General features: G+C 61.6%; 2 protein-coding genes across 3 annotated transcripts in view; one reads left to right on the top strand and one right to left on the bottom strand.

The window, feature by feature from the left end:
- The first annotated feature begins 1,880 nt into the window (after window positions 1-1,880).
- Window positions 1,881-3,493, top strand: CIDEC (cell death inducing DFFA like effector c). Its single transcript, XM_008492008.2, has 5 exons — window positions 1,881-2,064; window positions 2,230-2,371; window positions 2,452-2,601; window positions 2,815-2,999; window positions 3,107-3,493. The coding sequence occupies exons 1-5, from the start codon at window positions 2,015-2,017 to the stop codon at window positions 3,291-3,293; spliced, it is 714 nt and encodes a 237-aa protein (XP_008490230.1). The 5' UTR covers window positions 1,881-2,014; the 3' UTR covers window positions 3,294-3,493.
- Window positions 3,494-4,429: 936 nt separating this feature from the next.
- ZFPM1 (zinc finger protein, FOG family member 1) overlaps window positions 4,430-20,783 on the bottom strand; it is a 35,129-nt gene continuing 18,775 nt past the window's right edge. For both annotated transcript variants that reach the window (XM_030457857.1, XM_030457858.1), the window contains 7 exons: window positions 11,895-12,028; window positions 9,397-9,499; window positions 8,515-8,730; window positions 8,158-8,382; window positions 7,670-7,765; window positions 7,374-7,523; window positions 4,430-7,230 (listed from right to left, as the gene is read on the bottom strand). In XM_030457857.1, coding sequence (XP_030313717.1) covers window positions 4,985-7,230; window positions 7,374-7,523; window positions 7,670-7,765; window positions 8,158-8,382; window positions 8,515-8,730; window positions 9,397-9,499; window positions 11,895-12,028 — 3,170 coding nt within the window. In that variant the 3' untranslated portion in view covers window positions 4,430-4,984. The remainder of the gene's footprint in view (window positions 7,231-7,373; window positions 7,524-7,669; window positions 7,766-8,157; window positions 8,383-8,514; window positions 8,731-9,396; window positions 9,500-11,894; window positions 12,029-20,783) is intronic.

Below are 20,783 nucleotides of genomic sequence, written 5' to 3'. Positions count from 1 at the left end.
GGAGGGGCACACACGGAATCCTGGAATGGTTTAAAGGGACCTCAAAGCCCCCCCAGTGCCCCCCCTGCCATGCCCAGGGACACCTCCCACAGCCCAGGGTGCTCCAAGCCCCATCCAGCCTGGGCTGAGACACTGCCAGGGATGGGGCAGCCACAGCTTCCATGGGCAACCAGTGTCTCAGCACCCACAAATCAGAATTGTCAGGGTTGGAAGGGTCCTTAAGGATCACCCAGTCCCCTGCATGCCCAGGGACCCCCCCACAGCCCAGGTTGCTCCAAGCCCCATCCAACCCGGCCTTAAAACCTTTCAGGGATGGGGCTTGGACCCCCTCTCTGGGCAAGCTGTGCCAGGGGCTCAACACTCAGAATGAGGAACTTTTTCCTGACCTCCAGTCTGAGTCTCTCCAGTTTGAATCCATCCCCTCAGCTCCTGTCACTACCTGAGATGATTAAAAATAGAATTTCTTCCCCATGTCCAACCTCAATCTCCCCTCTCCAAGTTTTCACCCATTTATTCCCCTTGTCCTCTCCCTACCCCCCCATGTCCAAAGCCCTCCCCCAGCTTTCTTGGAGCCTCTTCAGATATTGGAAGGTCTGAGCAGAGCAGAGCAGAGGGGGGGTTGCACACAGACAGACAGACACACACCCCATGGAACACCCCATGCACACGGGATACGTGCCGCACTGGGAGGGAGTTACTGGGAGCACTGGGAGGGGGTTACTGGGAACACTGGGAGGGGATGGCCCCGCCCCTTGTGCCCGCAGGCAGGAGGGGGATTGGCTGAGATAGGAGGGGTGGGGCTGGGTGGGCAGGGTTTTGGGGTGACAGGTTCATAAAGGGAGGTGGGGCTGGGGAGGGGGGGTACCCACGCAGGATCCAGTGGGGAGGTGGTGGGGTCTGCTGGAGGTGAGTGGGGAGGATGGAGAAGGGATCCACATCCATAGGAGTATCCCGTGGAGACACATGGGGGGGGATAGGGATGTGGGATGGAGAGGGGGTTCACATCCATAGGGGTGTCCCCTGGGAAGATGGGGATGGGGATGTGTTATGGAATGGAGATGGAGAGATGGGGATGTGGGATCACATCCATTGGGGTGTCCCCTGGGAAGATGGGGGTGTGCTATGGAGGGATACGGAGATGGAGAGATGGGGGGACATAGGGATATGGGATGGAGAGGTGATCCACATCCATAGGAGTCCCCCTGGAGAGATCTGGAGATGTGGGATGGAGATGAGGATGTGGGGATGGAGATGAGGATGTGAGGATGGAGATCAGGATGTGGGGATGGAGATCAGGATGTAAGGATGGAGATGGGGATGTGAGGATGGAGATGGGGATGTGAGGATGAAGATCAGGATGTGGGATGGAGATCAGGATGTGGGGATGGAGATGGGGATGTGAGGATGGAGATGGGGATGTGAGGATGGAGATGGGGATGTGAGGATGGAGATGGGGATGTGAGGATGGAGATGAGGATGTGAGGATGAAGATGAGGATGTGAGGATGGAGATGAGGATGTGAGGATGGAGACCAGGATGTGGGATGGAGATTAGGATATGAGGATGAAGATGTGGGATGGAGATCAAGTCCCCATCCAGAGGAGTCCCCCCTCCCGCAGGCTCCTGGTTGGAGCTCTCCCCGCACCCCAGTGTTGGGGTTGCCACCCTGGTTACCCGTCTCCCCGAGCCCCCTCGAGGGGCCGTGGGTGCGGGGACAGCCCCTGCCCGTGTCTCACCCTTGCTCCAGCGCTGACTCAGTGTCCCCAGGCGATGCTTTGCGCAAGAGCCCCGCTGGCAAGCAACCCCTGCCCGGGGGCCACCACCAGCCCTGTCCCGGCCAAAGGGCGGGCACACCCCCACGTAAAGGCAGCCATGCTGGGGGGGCCAGGCTCATTCCTGGGGGCTGGAGCCGAGTGCGGGAGGTGCTGGTGGGGAGGGTTCTCCTGAGGCTGGAGAAAAGCTGGGGAGTGGCGGGGCTGAACCCTTCTCCCCCAGCAGGTTGCTCCTTGGGAAGATGGATTATGCCAAGTCCCTCAGCCAGCGCCTGGCTGCTCCTGTCACCAAGTAAGTGGGGGGTGTCACAGCCCTCCCTGCTTGGGCATCTTTAGGACTTCCAAATGGACACGGTGCTCCCCACCGAGCCCTGGGATGGGTCTGTGTCTGTGTCTGTGTGTGTGTGTGGCTGGCAGGGGGTCTCAGCTCCCCTTTTTCCTTCCACCCCACCTCCAGATGTGTCTCAGTCAGTGCCTCCATGACCCAGCAGCTCCTGGCCAGCCCAGCCCCACGGCCACGACCCTTCCGTGTGGTCAACTGGGACCGCAGCCTGCGCAAGGGGGTCATGGCCCCCAGCCTCGCCGAGCTGCTCTGCCAGGTCAGCTGGGGCAGGGGGCTTGTCGCCCACCTGGATGGGTGGGTGGTGGGCTGTCCCCTCACCCCCAGCACTCCCTGCAGGCTCAGAGTGCTCTGATGGCCCCAGACCCCATCTCACTGGTGCTGGAGGAGGACGGCACCGCGGTGGAGACCGAGGCGTTCTTCCGGACGCTGGAGGAAGGGACGGTGGTGATGGCCCTGAGCAAAGGGCAGACCTGGGCTGCCTCCAAGGTGGGTGCAGGGGGTTGCGTGCCCCACCTGGGCTGCTGACCACGTACCTGGGCTGTCCTGTCTGTCCCATCCTCCTGGGACCAACGGGGAGCTCACAGAATCATTCTGGTCGGAAAGGGTGTCGAGTCTGACCATCACCCCTAACTCGACCAAGGTGACGTTGGGCTCAGAGGTGGGAGGGTGGGTGACCCTGGTGGTCCTGCTCTCCCCTAGACACCTGGCTACCAGCTGAGCCTGTCCCGTAAGCCCCCTCGGAGGATCGACGTGGCCTGTGTCACCTTTGATCTCTACAAGACCCACCCACGGGACCTGGGCTGCCTCAACATCAAAGCCACCCTCTATGGCACCTACAGCTTGTCCTACGACCTACGCTGCTCCGGGGCCAAGAAGGTCATGAAGTGAGTCCTGGGGGAACCACCCCCACCTGTCTGCACCCCTCCAACCTCTGGGGGAGGGTGCAAGGAGAGATGCTCACCCCTTCCTTCCTTCCTCCCTCCCTGCCCAGGGAAGCTCTGCGCTGGGTGCTCTTCACCATGCAGGCCACTGGCCACGTCCTCCTCGGCACCTCCTGCTACATGCAGGAGCTCCTGGATGCCACCGAGGAGCCCAAGGAGCCGGGCAGCAGCCCCCCACTTCCCAGCCTTCTGCCCTGCAGCCTCCCACCCCTGCCCCGCAGGAAGACGCTGCAGTGAGGGCTGCCCCCCACCCTCTGCAACCCCCTACCCCTCAATCTCTTGGGGGTCCCAGCACCCCACTATAGGTCAATGCCTTGAGGAGGGGGGAGAAGCTGCTGGGCACTGTGCTGCTGGCTGCGGGTGCCCAGCTCTGCCCTGCCCCCCCACTGCTCTGTATATATCAATATATGTATTTATTTCAGTCCAGTTCTGCTCAGCCCAGCTGCCTCTTGCCTCCTTTTGGCTGGGAGGGTGTGGGGGGGTGTGGGGGTTAGCCAATAGCCCAGTTTGCCAAGCTGGGGGTGTGATGGTGCAAGGAGGGACGTGGTGCAAGGAGGGACGTGGTGCAAGCACAGCCCCCCCCAAGGGACCTGCTGCCTTTGTCCTCTCTCCAGTCACCCTGCTGGGGGGCCAGGACCCCCCTGGCACTGCAGCCCCAGGGGATTGGGGGTCCTTCACCCAAAGCTGTTGGCTCCAAACCTGCTCTTGCTTCACTTAAAGGGGTGAAAGATGCCCCTGCCCCAAGGGTGCTGCTGCTTGGGACCCCCCCAGTGCCACTGGCACCCGGAGCAGGGCTGGCAGGGACCCCAGGGGGGTGTTTTAGTCCCCACCCCACCAACTCCCCCCTTGGCAACTCCAGTACTGCACAACCCCAGAGCTGGTGCTGTCCCATGGGGGCTGCAACCACCACGCTGTGACACCAGGCTGGGCAATAAACTGGGGGGACACTGGGTTATACTGGCCTGGCCACTTCATGGAGGGGGGGGAACCTGTCCCTGGGGACATGGGACCTGAGCCCCACACTCACCTGGAGTCCCCCCACTGGGGTCTGGAGATCCAGCATGGAGACCTGAAGCAGCACCACCACAGCCCCCCTCCAGCTGGGGGGTGTTAATTAACCTGATTGCTAACGAGCCCCCAGCCTGGGGGGTGGTGCCTCATGACACCTGGGGTGAGGTGGGTGCCACCCAGGGGTGCCAGCATGGGGACACCATGCTCTGCCTGCCCATCTCTTGCAAGGTGTCCTTGTCACCCCATGGCCATACACCCTGCATGTCCCTTGTCCCCGGAGCGGTGCCCCCTGTCAGAGGGAGGTGATAGTGTCCCCCCCTGTGTCCCCCCACCCCACAGGCAGGCAGCAGCCCGGCTGTATCAGACATATTTATTTCTGTACACACTTATACATACGGCTCCCAGGGCTGCTTCATCCTTCAGTGCCATTGCCCTGCAGGGTCCTGGGGGGGGGGCACCCACAGGCTCCCCATGGCCAAGCCCCCTCCTCATCCCTGTAGTGTCAACCTGGGGGGGGGCAGAGAGCCAACCCCCCATCTCCTGCAGCCCCCCAGCTGAGGCAGGACCATGCGCCTTCATCCTGCCTCAGTTTCCCTGCAGCATCAGCCCTGGCTGTGGCAGAGGTAGGGGCTCTGCACACACCAGGGGCCGGGGGGGGCCCGGCCCCCCCTCCCTCCCCCAGCACCACATTCCCCCCCCCCCAAGGGTCTTGTGAACATGCAGGACCCTCCACCCAGGGTGAAGTTTGGGGGCCTCCTGATGGTGAAGCCACCCTGGAGGAGCCAGCATCACCCCAACCCCTGAGAGGAGGGCTGTGTGTGTGTGTGGGGTTATTCCAGCCATCAGTTCCTGGACCCCCAGCCCCCAGACAGTGGTGGGGGGCCCTGGGGGGGGGCTTAGAGGGGGGGTGTCAGGTATTATTTGACGTGCTCGGCGGCGTGGGAGGAGCAGTAATACTTCTTGTGGGCGATGAAGGTGGAGAGGCTGCTGAACTTGATGTTGCAGAGGCGACAGTACCTGTGGTTGCCGTTGGGCACGGGGCCGGGCACAGCCTTGGCCGGGGGGGTCTGCACCCCCCTGTCCGTGTAGGTGGGGGGGGTGGGGGGCTTGCGGACGGCTTCCCGCAACCCCTCTGGGGGGGCTCCGGGCGAGGAGGGGGCTCTGGGGCTGCCGCCTCCATCCCGCCCCTCCTTGGTGTTGAAGCTGTCCCGGCGGAGGCGGGGGGCGGGGGGCCGGGGGGGTGACCCCGCTGGCAGAGGGGGGTCGGGGGGTGTCCTGCCCGCGCCGGGCACCGGGGGGTCGGGGAGCCCCTGCCCGGACGCTGGAGGTTTGGCCACGAAGAGCCCGTGGGCGTTACGGAAGTGCTCGAGGAGGTCGCCCTTGACGGCCCCGTTGAGGGGACAGTAGGGACAAGCGGAGAGGGGGCCCTTCCCCCCCCCTGGGGGTGGCGGGGGACACTTGGGGTGACGCTGCAGCGAGTCCACTCCGGATGCGGGGGGATAGGGGACGCCGGGGCTCCCCGCCGGAGCTGCCCTCACCCTCACGCCTTCGGGGTCTCCGTCGCCGGGGCTACCGGGGCTGCGCCCACCCTTGAGGGGGGCAGCCATGGCCCCCTTCATCTTCTGGAGGTGCTCGAGGGTGCGGGGCTGCAGCGGGGTGGCGGGGCACTGGTACTTCTTGTGGGCCAGGTAGGTGTCAAGGCTGTTGAAGCTGAGGCGGCAAGCGGTGCACTCGTGGTAATCGGCCAAGGGCAGGAGCGGGGCGGGCGCGGGGTCGTTCTGCCGCCGACGCTTCTTGCTCAGATCAATGGGACCCTCGGCGTCGGGGCTGGAGCGGGGTGAGGGGGCAGCCCCCCGAGGAGGAGGAGGGAGAGGAGGAGGAGGAGGATCGGGAGCTGGAGGAGGTTCAGGAGCCGGGGGAGGTTCTGCGGGGCGGTGAGAGGCCCCGTGGATCTCGTAGAGCTTGCGGCGTTTGCGGGTACGGAGGGGTTGGGGCAGGAAGGGGATTTTGGGGCCGGGGGTCCGGCGGAGGGGGGGGTCGTGGCGGGAGGCGCAGTAGAAACGCTTGTGCACCACGTAGGTCTCGTGGCGGCTGAAGCGGATGTTGCAGGCCTCGCACAGCGTCTTGCTGGGGTCTTCGTCCCCCTCGTCCCCTGCCGAGCTGCCGGGGCTTTGGCTGTCCTCACTGCACCGCCCCGACCCCCCTTCCGCCTCGGGGGACCCCGCTTTACCCCCCACCTCCTCCACCTTCACCTCCGGCGGGGCTGCCGGCGGTGTGGCATCTTGGACGGCGTCTCCGTCCCCCGCCGGTGTCCCCTGGCTGTCACCTGCCGAGGGGGACAGCAGCATCCCCGGGGCTGTGGAGGGACCCTTAGGTGCTCCAGGGGGGGCTTTGAGCTTGCGTGCCCCGGGGGGGCTGTCCTCGGCCAGGTGCCGGCTGGAGCAGTAGAGGCGTTTGTGCACGTAGTAGTTGTTGATGTTGTTGAAGGTGATCTCGCACTCAAAGCAGGTGGCACCCTTGGGCACCGGGGCGCCGGCGTAGACGGCTGGCGGCACCGCGCCGCCGTGGCCCTGCTTCAGCCGGCTGTGCACCAGCTCCGACATCTTCGCTAGGATCTCCGACGCCTGTGGCACCACCGCGGCTTCGTGGCCAAAGACGTACTGGGGTAGGAAGACGGTGCCGCCCGCCGTGCCCGTCCCCGGCTCGCTGGGCACCGGGCTGGAGCCTGGCGTGGGGCTGGCGAGCTCCGATTTGACCTTTGCCGAGGGGAGGCTGCGGGGGGATGAGGTCCTGGAGCAGGCGTCGGGGCTGCTGGCTCCGCGGCTGCCGCTTTTCGGTGCCTCTGCCTCGCTGGCCGGGCTGCCGACGGGCTCCTCCTTGATGCGGACTGTGTCCCCGGAGGAAGAGGAGGAGGAGGATGAAGAAGATGACGCCGATGATGCCGATGCTGGACCTTCTCCGTTCTGCGGCTGGGAGGGAGGCGAGGCCTTGGCGTCGGGGGGCGATGTGGGCGGTGGTGGGGGGACGGTGGGGTCAGGGCCGGGCAGTGGGGCGGGCGGGGGTCCGTGCAGCCCGGGGTGCTGCGGCAATGCTGGCAGCCCCTCGGGCAGGAAGGCCGGCACGCTGCACTTCCGCAGGGACACGTTGTTCGTCTGGCTCAGCCCTAGGAGAGGGGATGGAGGTGACAACGTTAACCCCACGCCCTGTCCCTCCCCGTGGCTGGAGCCATTTGGGGTGACAGCTCTTTAGTGGCAGTGCCGGGGATGCTGACGGGTGTGTCCCCCTGCCCGGATGCACGGTACCCACCGGTGGTGAGGGGTTTGGAGGTGGGCAGGGCTGGCCCCGGTGAGTAGACTTCTCCCTTGGAGCCCGGCTGGCAGATCATATGGTTGGTGACCAGGTGGCTGTAGAGGATGTCCCTCGTGGTGGAGATGAAGCCACAGCTGTGGCAGACGCCTGTGGGGAACATGGTGTGGGGCTGAGTGGGCGGGATGGCAGCCGGCGGGGTAGGGGGAGACCCGTGGGGAGCGGGTCCCCATCGCCAGGCTGTGCTGGAGGAGACAGGGGTGTCCCCATGGGGACACCGGGCAGCACACACTCACCGTTCAAGGTGTCAGTGTGTACTTTGAGGTGACGCTCACAGTTGGCTTTGGTGGTGAAGGCAGACAGGCAGATCAGGCAGACAAACGGCCGCTCTCCTGCAGGACAGACGGACAGGCGGGCACCTCAGGGGACACTGTGACAGCCAGCACTGTGCCAGCTGCAGGAAGGGGGATGCTCCCTTTGGCTTCACAGGGCCGAGATGGGAACACCTACACATCAGCAGTCCCAAACCAGTAACCCAGCTGGGGGAGAACCAGAGAATCCCAGACTGGTTTGGGTTGGAAGGAACCTTAAAGCTCATCCAGTCCCAACTGCTGCCATGAGCAGGGACACCTCCCACCAGCCCAGGCTGCTCCAAGCCCCATCCAACCTAGCTTTGCAACAACTTCCCTGGGACCCCATCTGGGTGCTGCCCCCACAGCCTCCCTGTCCCTCCACCCCACCAGCTCCTGGGGTCCTTGCATGTGGCTGGGTGGCAGTGCCATACCACTGTGGCTCCGCATGTGGATCTCCAGGGAGCTGGCACTGGGACAGCTCTTCTGGCACTGAGGGAAGGGACAGACACGCTCGTTGGGGTAGTTCTCCTTGGGCTTCTCCTCCAGGGCGGGCGAGCCGGCGCTCTGCCGGCTGGCACAGTAGTACATCAGGTGGGCTTGCAGGTTCCGCTCGCTCCGGTACCAGATCCCACAGTCCTTGCAGGGGAAGACGTCCTCTGAGGAGGGGAAGGGACAAGGAAGGGGACATACATCACCTGCCTGATGGGCTGGGAACCCTCAGCGTGCTGAAAGCCCCGTGGGCTGACCCGTGTTTCTCCCCCCCCATCCCCGTGTCCCCAGGGACTCACTGTTGACCACGGCGGTGGCCAGGATGGCAGCCATGCCGGCTTGCTGGGGGAGCAGCTGGATGTCAGAGTGCAGGGCAGCCGGGTAGGGCAAGTCCTCAGGCTCTGCTTTCACCCCGTGGTGGTTGGGGACAGCTGGGGGGGGCTCTGCCACCACGAAGGCACAGACGGCCTCGTCCTCTTGCAGCGCACGCGTCGTTCGGCACCACAGGGCTTGGTCTGGGGGACAACAGGCAGGAGGGATTTGCACCCTTACACCCCCCCCTGCTGCCTGGGGGGCTCTGGGGCCCCTGTCTCCCTCTGCCCGTGTCCCTCTCTATCCCTGTCCCCCTCTGCCCTTGTCCCCTGGCTTCCTCCCGGCCATGGCAGAGCCTTGGACTGCCTGGAGATGGCGATGTCTGCCCGTGCCTGAGCCCTCCCTGCTGCTTCTCAGCCTGGCACCAGGCTCGCATTCCTGCTGCCACCGACCCTTGCACCCGCGTGTGCACCAGTGCATGCAGGAACGCTGGCATCGTGTCGTGCACTGAGGTTTGCACCAATACGTGCAGCAACGGGTGCGTTAATGCTTGCACACGCGTGTGCACCAGGGCTTGCCCCAATGTCTTGCTTGCACCAAAGTGTGCAGCAAATGCTTGCACTGTCTTGCACCAACACATCCAGAAAGGCTTGCACCAAGCTGTGCACAAGCCCTTGCACCAACATTCACACTGCTCACAGTGCTGGGACCCTCCTCATGTCCCCCAAAAACTGCCTGGGGAGGGGGGGGTGAGATGAGGGACAAGCCCCAGGGCTGGCCAGTGGTGTGGGGGTGTTGGCTGTGGGGGTGTCATGCCTGTCCCCCCCCGGGTCCTCACCAGTGTGGGGACACGTGTCACCTGTACTCACCCTTCCTGTAGATGACAGCATTGGCATCGGGCTCGGTGGGCACGAGTGGCAGCCGGGACAGCCAGCAGCTCTCATCCCCCAGCACCAGCGTCACGGGGGGGCCCTGCCGAGGGAGGGAGGGAGAAGCAGGGGGTGAGCACCGCACCCCAAAACAGGCTGGGGTCAGCAGGGAGGTGGGGAGGGGGTCCCGGTGGTCCCCACTCAGCGCCCGCCTCTGCCTTCCTGCATCTTTAATGAATATTAATGAGCAGCAAGGGAAAAGGGGAGGGAGGGGGGGAATTAATCTGCCTGATCCTCCGATGGCTGCCGCGGGAACGATACGAAATCTAATTATTTGTCCCGATATTTCTAAGCCCTCCAAGCCAGGCTGACAGCCGCAGCCGGCTCAGGCCTTATCACCACCCGGAGCCGGGTGCTGGCAGCACCACAAACCCCCACGCATGTGCGCTTCCACGCCGCAGCCCCCGCGTGCCGATGGTGCTGCTCCCCCCCACACAGGGTGGGAAATGGGGCTGGGGGCTTGGGGAACCCCCCCTCCCCTACACAGGGCGCGGGGATGGATGCTACTGGTGGCCCACGGGCCGAGCTCCCTTGGGGACCGTGGTGTCCCCTCCGTGTCCCGCCCCACGGTGGGGATGGTCCCTGTGAAGCTTTTGCAGATTGGCCCCATCCATGGTGGTGGGGGGAAACCTGCGGGGTGGAGGGAGATTCCTGCAGTGTCCGGGCACCCCGCAGCACCCCAGGGTGCTCTCAGCACCCCAAGATGCCCGCCCCGGCTCCCCTCGGTGGCCCCAGCCCCCGTGGCGAGCCCTTTCCTTGTTCTCCTGGAACAAAGAGGTCAGTGTCTGGGCTCTGCACCCTGCTGATAACCATCGGAAACCCAAGCTGCTCCGCATCCGCCGGGACGGCGTTAGCGGGGGCGGCCCCGCGCCCTTCCTGGGGGGCACCCCAGCTGGGGGCTGGGGGGGCTCACACACACACACAGAGACACACACAGAGACACAGAGACACACACACGGGACAGGGATGGCCTGGGGCACAGCCAAAGGTGAGCTGGCATGGGGGGGTCTGTCACTTGGCACCCCCGGGCTGGTGCTGCTGGAGGGAGTGCACACCCGCCCGAGCAAGGCTGGGTTTGGGGGAGCCTCGTGGGAGCAGCTTGGGGGGGCAGACAGGCATCGTCCTCCTCCTCCTCTTTCCTCTCCTCCTTCACCACCTCCAGCTCCTTCTCCTCTTCCTCCTCTTCCTGTTCCTTCTCCTTCCACTTCTCCTCCTGTTCCTCCTCCTTTTCTTCTCCTCCTCCTCCTCCTCCTCCTTTTTTTTCTTAGTCCTTCTCATCCTCCTCCTATTCTTTCTCCATCTCATCTTCCTCATCCTTCTCCTTCTCCTTCTCCTTCTCCTATTCCTCCTCTTCTTTCTCCTCCTTCTTCACCTTCTCCTCCTCCCTCAGCCCTGGGCACACACGATGCTCCACGCCACCAAAGCACTGAAGTCACCCCGTGTCCCCAGTCCCCACTTCAACCCCGAGATGGGATCAACTCCTGTGTGGAGACAGAGAGCAGAGCCAGGCAGGAATTGGGGGAGACCCCCTGAACCCCTCACCCTGCTGCCAGCAACAAAGAGGAAGGGACCCGAGGGTGACAGCCCCTATCAGGGATGGGGCTGCGATTCCTTCCTCCCTTCCCCGAGCAGAGATAGGGAGGGAGGCGAGCAGGAGAGGAGAGCAGGGCTGGGAATCATCAGCAGGGCTTGATAAGGGAGCTGCTGAAATGGGAGCAAAAATATTTAGACAATAAATGAAGTATCAGAAAAAAGCCACGCATATCTTTAAGAAATCAATCATCCTGTACCGGGTGTCTGGACACACGGCGCCAACCGGGAGATAGGGAACCAAACTGGGCAGATAAGGGTTAATCAACGATTTAATTCGGCAAAGATAAACGGGCCTGAGCTTGGAAAAAAAAAAATAAAAAAAAAAAAGAGTGAAGGAGAGAGGAGGAGGAGGTGGGGATGGAGCCTGGGCAAGATTCTCCAGCCTGGAAGACCCTGGGCTGGAGGTGCTTGTGTGTGGATCTGGGGGAGATGCAGGGGGAAGGATGTGGATGGGACATGAGGATCCAGCTCCTGTGACACCCCATGTGCACCAACACACACCCCGGGTGCACCCACAACCACCCTGTGTGTCCCCACACTCCCTGTGCTGCAGAGCCCTCGCTGCCTTCCAAACCCCACCACAATCCCCTGGGAACAAACTCGAGGTGGGAAAGCCAGGTGCCAGCTCTTCTGCCAGGACACACTGTCACCCAGCAGCCATAGGCAGGAGGGGACAGCCAGCATCCTGTCCCCTTGCCATGCCCCGAGTAGATTTATGGCAGAGAAACCTCCAGGGCATCCACACCGGGTGATTCCTAGGGGACCCGGGGCTCAGGCAGGGGAAATCCCTCCCAAACAACTCATTCCTGGGGACTTCCCCAGCAGCTCCTGGCAGTGCTCCTTACCATCTCGCTGTGCCCCGGGGATGCTGGCTGGCTGTGGATGCTGCCCTGGAAGGGTCCCCAGGAGAAGCCCTCGGGGAGGCTCCTGCGGGTCCGTACCCTCCTCTCCCCGTCCTGCCCGGTCAGATCCAGCTCCTCTGCGGGGAGACAAGGACAACATCAGCACCACAAACCCTCAGACAGACCCCTGGGGATGCTGGAACCCATGTGGAGCTGGAGGCTGGGTGCTACCTGTCCGTGATGGGATCTGGTTGCTCGATGGGAGGGGAGGGGTCTTGGCATGACACGGGGGGTCCGGGCCCGGTGATGGAGAGGAAGGAGCATTTCCTATCCCCAACCCAAAGTCACAGCAGCTTCAGGGCTTAATGGCTTTGATTATCTGATAAGCCCCCGGTTTAATGGGTTAGATAACACCTTAATACACTATGAAGGCTGCTCGAAAAATGTTTTAACTGTGCCTTTGTCTTGCAGAGAGCAGATAAGATGGCAGGTAACCAATACCCAGATGGATGGGTGCTGGCTGGAAGGGGCAAGACCCCGCACCCTAAAAACCCACGATGATTCTTGAAGATAGTGAGCAAGCCACTGGCAGGACAGGGTGCCCAGGAGGGGTCCCAGCACCCTGGGGTGCTCCAGGACAGCAGTGCAGTCCCCTCCTCGGGACTTTGCTATGGCAAAGAGCCCCCCTAAAGCCACAGGCCCAGAGCTGCATCCTTTGGGATCCAGCTGATGCTTGGGTGCTGTGGGTGGGGAGGAGGCTGTGCGTGCTTGAAGGCAAAATTGCTTTTGGAGCTGGGAGTGCAGGGAGGATGAAGAGATCCCATGGCTGCGGAGATTGAAATCTGATGTGTTTATTAGCAGGGCTGACATCTGGATCCTCTCTGGGCTGGGGTGAGTTAAGGTGAGCGACTGGAAGTGCTGGCTCGGTGGCACCTGTGATCAGCCAGGTCCCCCTTGTCACCTTCCAGTCCCCTCCATCCACCAAGGGATGGCCTGTGACACCGGGGAGGTGGGGGGGTCCCCTGTCCCCAGGGGAGGAGCCACTGCCCCACTGCAAACCCCACCTTCTCTGAAGGCACCAAAGGTCCCTGAGGTCTCTGGGGTCATCAGACTGGTCCCCATCCTCATGCCACCCTGTCCCACTGCCTCCCCCCAGGTCCCCGTGGCACATCGGTGCCTTCCACCTGGGGGCACTGGGTGCTGGCAAAGCCACCCTGGCTGCCAGGGATCCCAGCTCCGTTTCCAGTCGGGATTTCATCCCAACCTGGTGGCTTGGGGAACGAGCATGGTGCTGGCTGCACCCAAACCACAGCCCCAAACCCCGTGGTGCTGCCAGGGAGCTGGGCTCCCTCCACGGTGGTCCCAGCACCTTCAAGCCACCAATCCTCACCCCTTTTGTCCCTGGGCAGGGGACATCAAACGCCCAAACCCCCTGGAGAGCCCCAGGGGTGGTGGCAGCTGGGTTGCTTTCGGGGAACAGAGCCCAACCGCCACCTCCCCTCTTTGTGCTCCCCCCTTTTTGCCCCCCCCCCTCTCCCCCTTCCCCCCGTCTCACTGGTAATCAGCAGCGTTTGGGTCAGGAGACCATGTCTCCCAGATAAGAGCATTCGCCTGACACTTCCCATGTCAGAGCACTTCATCTTCTGGGTATCAATCCCCAGCAGAGAAAACACGCAGGCGCTGATAAAGAGAAAACCGTTCCAGACAGGGGGACAAAAATAGTGGTGCTGGAGCTGCCCCCCCCTTTCCTCCCCTCCCTGCCAGCACCCGATGGCCACGGCACCAGCTGGTGGCCCAGTCTGCTAGCATCACCCCAAAACCCAGGGTGGTGGTGAACCCAGCACCAAGAGGTTTTCCAGGGGGATGGGTGCAGCTGCCAGAGCCCCGCGGTGCCCAGAGAGAAAAATGGAGGGGGAAAAAAAACCCAAAAAAAGGTGATTTCCAAACTAAACCTTCATGGGGTTCCTTCCCTCAGCACAAGGAAACAGAGCTGAGCCCTGGGGTGGGGCAGCCTGGGAGATGCAAAGCCCAACACCAGTGAGTTGTGTCCCCAGGAGGGGACAACCCCACAGTCCCCACCCCTCTGTGGTCCCGCAGTGCTGGACTGACCCCACAGCCCTGCCTGCACCCTGGGGAGGGAAGGAGCCAGCCCGTGGGTTGTCCTCCCATCCAGGGACAAAGTCCGTGGGTGTGGGTTCCCTCTCTGCAGGACCCCCCCAGCAGGTGAGTCCGTCCCCCCCAGTATCTCACTTGGCCATCGCTCCCCGGCCAGGTGGTTATCTCAGGAGGGTTTATCTCCCAGATCATTAACCACATGGGGCAGGGACCCTGCTCTTTGCTTTGGGTCACCATGAAAAGGAAAAAAAAACAACCCAGGAAAGAAAAAAGCCCCCAGTGGTGAGCTGGGCACATCTGCTCGGCACTGCAGGGACCTGGTGCCCAAACATGGGGTGCTGGGGCTGCTCCCTGCTCCCCCAACCCTGACCTCGGGGCCCACAGCACCCGCTCACCCAAGGCTGCTGCACCTCAGCTTATCTCCCCATCGAGAGATTTCAGAGAAACGGGGCTGAGCTGTGCCCCAGAGCAAAGATTAATCCTGCCAGCATGCCCCAGCCACGCACCGGGAGATTGACCTGTGGCTGAGGGGACAGAGCTGTCACCCCAGCCCCCAGGGACCTCCCGAGGGGCACCCGCTGCTGGTGAGGCATCACCACACATCAGGTCACCCCCTTCCTCTGGTACAGAGGATAAATGGTGTGTCTGGGTGAGGGTGCCCCACCGGGAGCTAGGCTGGCTCCTCTGGTCACCCAGGCTTGCTCATGGGTGCTCCAAGGGTGTATCCATGCACCCACATTTGTTGAACCTATGGCAGAGAGTACAGAGGGTGCCATCTGGCCCCAGGAAAACCATGTCATCATGGTTTGGGTGGCATGGATGCCATCCCACGCCACACTACCCCATGCCATGCCATGCCATGCCATGCCATGCCAACCCATCCCATCCCATCCCAACCACACAACTAGAATCGAATCTGACTGAACCAGTGCTGCCCCTCGGCCAGGATCCAGGCTCAGTTCCCAGAGTATTTGCAGCTGCCTGGATACTATCAGGATAAATACTGCCACTGGGGTGTCACGGGACCATGTCCCAGCATCAGCTGAGTTGCTCCTATTAATACAGCAGCCAGCTTGGGGGGGGACCACAATGCTGGGAATGGCCCCTGCGGGAGTCTGGGGGAATAGAGACCACAGAATGGGAAGATGGGATGTACTGATTGCCCCTGGTTTTATCCCAGCACGTGCTGGGCTGGCACGGGAACGCCCAAGGGGAAAGATGAATGGATGGATGGATCTGGAAGGGCCCAGACCCTGCACCCTAAAAACCCATGGTGATTCTTGAAGCTTCTTGGTCAGAAAGCCACAGTCTGGTGAGCCACTGGGAGGGCTCCCAGCACCCTGGGGTGCTCTGGGACAGCAATGGGGTCCCTTCCTTAGGACCATGCCATGGCACAGAGTGCCCCTAAAGCCATCATGGATGATCCATCATGGATCACCCATCATGGATCACCCATCCATTCCTCCATCCACCCATCCATCCCCCCCCAGCCTCCCGTGGCTCTCCCACTCCCACCCAGGGGAAAGAGGAGCAGGAGAAGCCCTGGCAGCCCTGGCCTGGCCCCACCACACGCCCCAGCTGCTGTTTTTAGCAGCGGCGAGAGGAGCACGGGGCGGAAGGAATAAATCCTGACAACTCAAGTAGTGAGCTGATGTGATGGCACCGCTCCGATAAGATGGAGGGAGCCGATTGGGAAGAGTCTTAAGCTGTGAACACGCAGCATCTCCACTCTTCACCTCCGCTCACAAAGGGAAATCTCTCCAAAGGGGCTAAGGAGATTATCCCGGCTTTGCCATCCCGGGTGCTCGAGTAATCAGGGCAGCCTTGGGGATGACAAAGGAACCAGGAGGGTTTCAATCCCAACCTTGCTGGGCTGTGCCTGGGGCTCAGCTGCCTCGGCTGCTGCTGCCCGGAGCGGGGATGGTGATGGGAGAGCTGGGTTGCTGCTGGCATTGCCCACACCCCACCTCAGTTTTGGGGTGCAGGATGGCACCCTGCTGCCCCAGGGGGGAGCTTTTTGCTTTTATCACTTGTGAGTTATTGATTTTTTTTTTTTTGTTTGTTTGTTTGGACAGAGTACAAAAGCAAATCTTTATCAGGCTGAACCCTGCCCCTGGTTAATGGAGGTGCCCTGGAGAGCAGAGCGGGCACCTCCCAGCACCTAGGCCAGGGGTGAGGGAGACAGCACCCAGGACATGTGGCACCCCAAAAGGGCCAGGGGTGCCCCCCCCTTTCCCATCCCTCCACTCCCCAGCTGTGGTGCACAGCTGGCAGGCAGGATGGGCACTGGGTGCCATGCGTCACCCAGGATCACCCTGGGGCAGCTGGGGTGCCCTGCCCCAGCAGGATGGGTCCTGATAAGGCTCACCTGAACATTGGTGTTCCGGGTGCTGCTGGGCCCTGCTGGGATGTGGCCCCCACCTCCAGGGGTGTCTCTGTCCCAGAGAGGGTCCCCATCCCCATGGGGACAGGAATAAACACTGGGAATAACATCAGAAAGTGCTTGGGGATGGTGGGAAGAAGGAAAACTGCCCAGCTCCCCTAGGACTGACCCCTGTGCCACCCCCTGTCACTGCTGGGACCCCCCAGCTCTGCCCAGGCTGGTGGCAGGCAGCGGGTAGGGGTGTACTGGGGGGGGGGCAGGAAGCTAGGGAGGTGGGGGGGAAGGAAGGGGCCCCCCGAGCTGATGCAGAGGGCAGATATCCCCTCCGGAAAGGGGAGGGGACTGCAGGGCTGAGGGCAGAGAGGACCCCCAGGGGGGCAGCACCCAGATGGAGGAAGGGGGTGGGAGCTCAGCTCCGACTCCCCCCCCAGTCCTCAGCTCCAGCCCAGGGCACAGCAGCAGTGATTGATTGACAGCTGTCAGTCACCATCAGCCAGGCAGCATGGCCCACACAGGACAAGGGAAAATGGAGGGGGAGAAGGATGGGGACAGAAGGGACACTGCCTGCATGCATCAACAGCCCCCTGGGTGCTGCCCAACACAAGGGTGTCCCTGCCAGGTTGTAGGAAAGTGGGTGTCCCCGACTCCAGCAGTGTCCCCAAATTGTCCTCAGCATCCCTTCACCCCAATAATGCCTCCAATGTGGCCTGAGCAGCAGTCCACACCAGCAGTGTCCCCAAACCAGCCTGATCATCCTTCCACTCAGAAATATTGCCAATTGGAACAACCCTTCCCCCCAGCAGTGTCTCTGAACTGTCTGGAGCATCCATTCCAGCAGTGTCCCCAAGCTGTCCTGAGCATCCATCCCAGCAGTGTCCCCAAACTGTCTGGAGCATTCACCCCAGCAGTGTCCCCAAGCTGTCCTGAGCATCCCTCCACCCTGCTGTGTCCCCAGGCAGAGGCTGCACTGAGGGGCAGGGACCTGTGGGTACAGACTCCAGTGGGGACAAGGTCCCCTTCAACGTCCCCATTCCAAGACAGGTGCCCTGGACCATCCCCATCCGGGTTCAGAAATACAGAGAACCCCCCAAACTTGGAAGGCTCTCACCCCAAACCCCCAGCTCCTCTCCATCCTCCAGCAACCCAACCCAAACCCCACTCTCTGCCACTCGACTCCCACCAATAAAACCAGAAATAACCAGAATAAATTTTTTTTCCCCATTCCCCTCATACCAGGGTGGAGGGGACGGGGGGGGGGGGATGGGGCAGATGTGGCACAGTCCTGGCCATCCAGCTGAGCCCTCCCTCCTCGCCGTGCCCTGCTCACCCTGATAATAAACCCTGAGGTTTGCAGACAAACTCCGGGCAGCTGGAGATTATTCAGGCAGGAGTCGTGGAGCAGATAAACACAACTGAAGGCAAGTGGGGAGGAGAAGGGGGAAGGAGGGGTGGGGAGAGAAGGAGGGCGAGGAGGGGAAGGAAAAAATAAAATAGTTTGCTATTCTAATTAGATGCATCAATAAAAAAAAAAAAGAGAAGTTGCTCTGGGCAGTCCTGATAGCCACAGGCAGGACTGGAATTGGGGTCCTGTGCCCTGGGTTGGAATTAACCTGGAGTTGTTGTTACTGCCCAGGAGCAATTAAATAAACCCCAAGAGACAAAGCTCGGGGCTCAGAGAAGTGGAAGTGTTGGTGGAGACCCAAAGAGTGAAGCTGATGTAGGAAAGGGGGTGCAGAACCCCCCTCCTGGGAGGGTGGTGGGGCTGGGGCATGGCTGGGGACACGGGACAAATGCCACCCCGGGTTTGGGCCTCTCTGCTCTATCCCTTCCCCACTGGTGTCCCCAAAGGGACAAAAGCAAAACCCTTCTTCATCCCTCTTTGCAGGAAGGTGAGTGCCAGCTGGGCTTCCCAGGGGCTGCAGCCTCCCTAGGGGGGGTGTGTGGGCTCTCCAGTGTCTCGTAATGAGGTTGGGCAGCCTCACTCCTCAGCTTTCCTCTGTTTCCCTGTACCAACACCACACTTTGGGAACTTTGTTGGGAGTTTTTCCCTCTGGGAAACCTGGCTTGACATGGTTGGGCAATGAGGAGAGAAGGGACAACTGTGGGGGCTCCTGGAAGTCTCTGCCATCAGCCCCATGCTGGGGCAAAGAAAAGCAAGTGGGAAAGATAAAAACCTGGAGCATGGCAGAGGGGTTGTGGGGAGGGTTTGGGGGAGCTGGGGGAGGAAGGACATCCCCTCTCCAGCCCTGCCAGAGGATGCAGTGCCTGGCACTGGGTATGAAGCATGGCCAGGTTCTATCCTGGGAAGCAGAAGGGAATTGGGATGTCCCAGCCCCACAGGACATCTGAAAAGGCTCCCAAGTTGTGGGTTCCAGCCTCCAGCTCCTGGGGACTTGTGTATCAGCTGGGGGAGCAGCAGCCCCTCCAGAGAACAAGGTCATTTCAAAGATTAAACAAAATAATCCTCCCTCACCAGCACACGGGGCCAAGGAACCCCCTGGTGAGGTCCTGGCACTCTGTGTCCCCAGGCTGCCAGGGCACCACTTTCACAGAACATAAAAGCCACCGAAACACGGGATCATTTGGGTAGGTTTAAAGATCATTTAAAGATGGGATCATTTAAAGAGACCTTTAAGATCATTCAGTCCAAGCCTTCCCCCAGCACTGCCAATGCCACCACTGTCCCTCAGCACCACATCTCCAAGGCTTGGAAACCCTTCCAGGGATGGGGACTCCATCATTTCCAGGGAGAAACTGTTCCCCAAACTCCAACCTAAACCTCCCCTGGCACAACTTGAGGCCAAAAGTTCCTCTTGTCCCATCCCTTGTTCCTGGGGAGTAGAGCCCGACCCCCCAGGTCCTTCAGCTGCTCCTGGGCAGAGCTGTGCTCCAGCCCCTTCCCCAGTTTCAGAGACCCAGAGCACAAAGCCCCCCAAAACCAGCCCAGGGGAGAGCAAGACCCCCAGATACATGAGGAAAGGCTCCCCCAGCAGCTCGCTCGCCCCCACACCCCCTCTCCTCTCCGCATCTTTTCCCATTGCTGACACACGGTGGATCCTGCCAGATAAAAAAAAAAAAAAAAATAGAAAATTCAGGCTGCTCAGAGTTTCCCTTTTCGCCAGCTCCATCCCTGATAAGTGTGGAGCCTGCAGAGCCCCTGATAGACGGGGCTATCGCGGCGGTTGGTGCGAGAGGAACATCCTATCGCTGCTGCATCGCCGGCCCGCCACCAGCTCCCAGCCACACAGAAATTAACACCACTCCAATTACCAGGGCAGAGAGGGGCTGGGAAAAGGAGATAATAAAAATCTCTTTTACATAAAGAATGCAAAGAACCCGCGCTGGCGTGGGGAAAAAGAAAAAAAGGGGAGGGGAGGCTGGGGAGGAGTGTGTGGAGGAAGGGGAGGGCAGGACCAGAGGTGAGGGTTTGTAGGGTGTGAGATGAGGATGGTCTGGATGGGATCTGGGGTGCTGGGGATGGGGAGACACCTCCCCCACCCCCCCAAACAGCAACTGGGATGTCAGCGGGGGGCAAAGGGCTGTGGAGGAGATAAGGAGGAGCCGGGGGTGGCCTCGCATCTCCTTCCTGCCCGGCACGCAGGAAGGGCCGGGATATCAGCGCTTCCCCTCGGATGGGCCGGGAAGGGGGGAGCGGGTCCAGGGCTCCCCGCAGGCCCCTGGGGATCTGGGCAGCTGCAGGAGCACGTGTGCTGGCAGACAGCAGTTCCCAGGGCTCCTCCAGTGCCCAGCTCAAGCTGGTGGCCTTGGGGACACACTGGGACAGAAGCCATCATTAACTGGTGACTGGTGTCCAGCACGGGGGGGTTGCCCCTTCCCATCACCTGAAGGGGCTCTAGGAAAGCTGGGGAGGGACCCCTGATAAGGGCATGGAGGGATGGGATGAGAGGTGATGGCTTTAAACTGGAAAGGGGGAGATTTAGGAGAGACATTAGGAAGAAATTCTTTGGTGTGAGGGTGCTGAGCCCCTGGCCCAGGTTACTCGGGGAGCAACATCCCTGGGGGTGCTTGAAGGTTGGATGGGGCTTGGAGCAACCTGGGCTGCTGGGAGGTGTCCCTGCCCATGGGACCAGAACTAGACAGTCTTTAAGGTCCTTTCAAACCCAGCCCAGTCTGGAATTCTTCAGTCACTCACTTGCTTTAACAACAGACCCACCAGCACAGCCTGGCCAGCAGCGGGGTGTGGGCAGGGGCAGCCCCAACAGAGCCCAAAATGGGGCACGTCCACCCTTGGGGGGGTCTCAGCTCCTTTCAGTCCCATCCCCATCAACCTGCCCGGTGGACACGTGCCCGCAAACCCAATCTCCATGGAGGAGGAACCCCGAGGACAACCCCATCACAAGTTGGTTTGGAGATAGCAGGGTGATAGGGCAGGG

The sequence above is a fragment of the Calypte anna genome, chromosome 11 (genome assembly GCF_003957555.1).
Source record: "Calypte anna isolate BGI_N300 chromosome 11, bCalAnn1_v1.p, whole genome shotgun sequence".
Classification (NCBI taxonomy): Eukaryota; Metazoa; Chordata; class Aves; order Apodiformes; family Trochilidae; genus Calypte; species Calypte anna.
The sequence above is the reverse complement of the archived record's forward strand: the minus strand, read 5'-3'. Positions and strand labels throughout refer to the sequence as shown.

Excerpts from the sequence above, each read along its gene's own strand:
- CIDEC (XM_008492008.2), top strand. The coding sequence starts at position 2,015 with ATGGATTATGCCAAGTCCCTCAGCCAGCGCCTGGCTGCTCCTGTCACC. Across the intron at positions 2,065-2,229 it reads CTGGCTGCTCCTGTCACCAA|ATGTGTCTCAGTCAGTGCCT; the intron begins GTAAGTGGGGGG and ends CCCCACCTCCAG. Across the intron at positions 3,000-3,106 it reads GGGGCCAAGAAGGTCATGAA|GGAAGCTCTGCGCTGGGTGC; the intron begins GTGAGTCCTGGG and ends CTCCCTGCCCAG.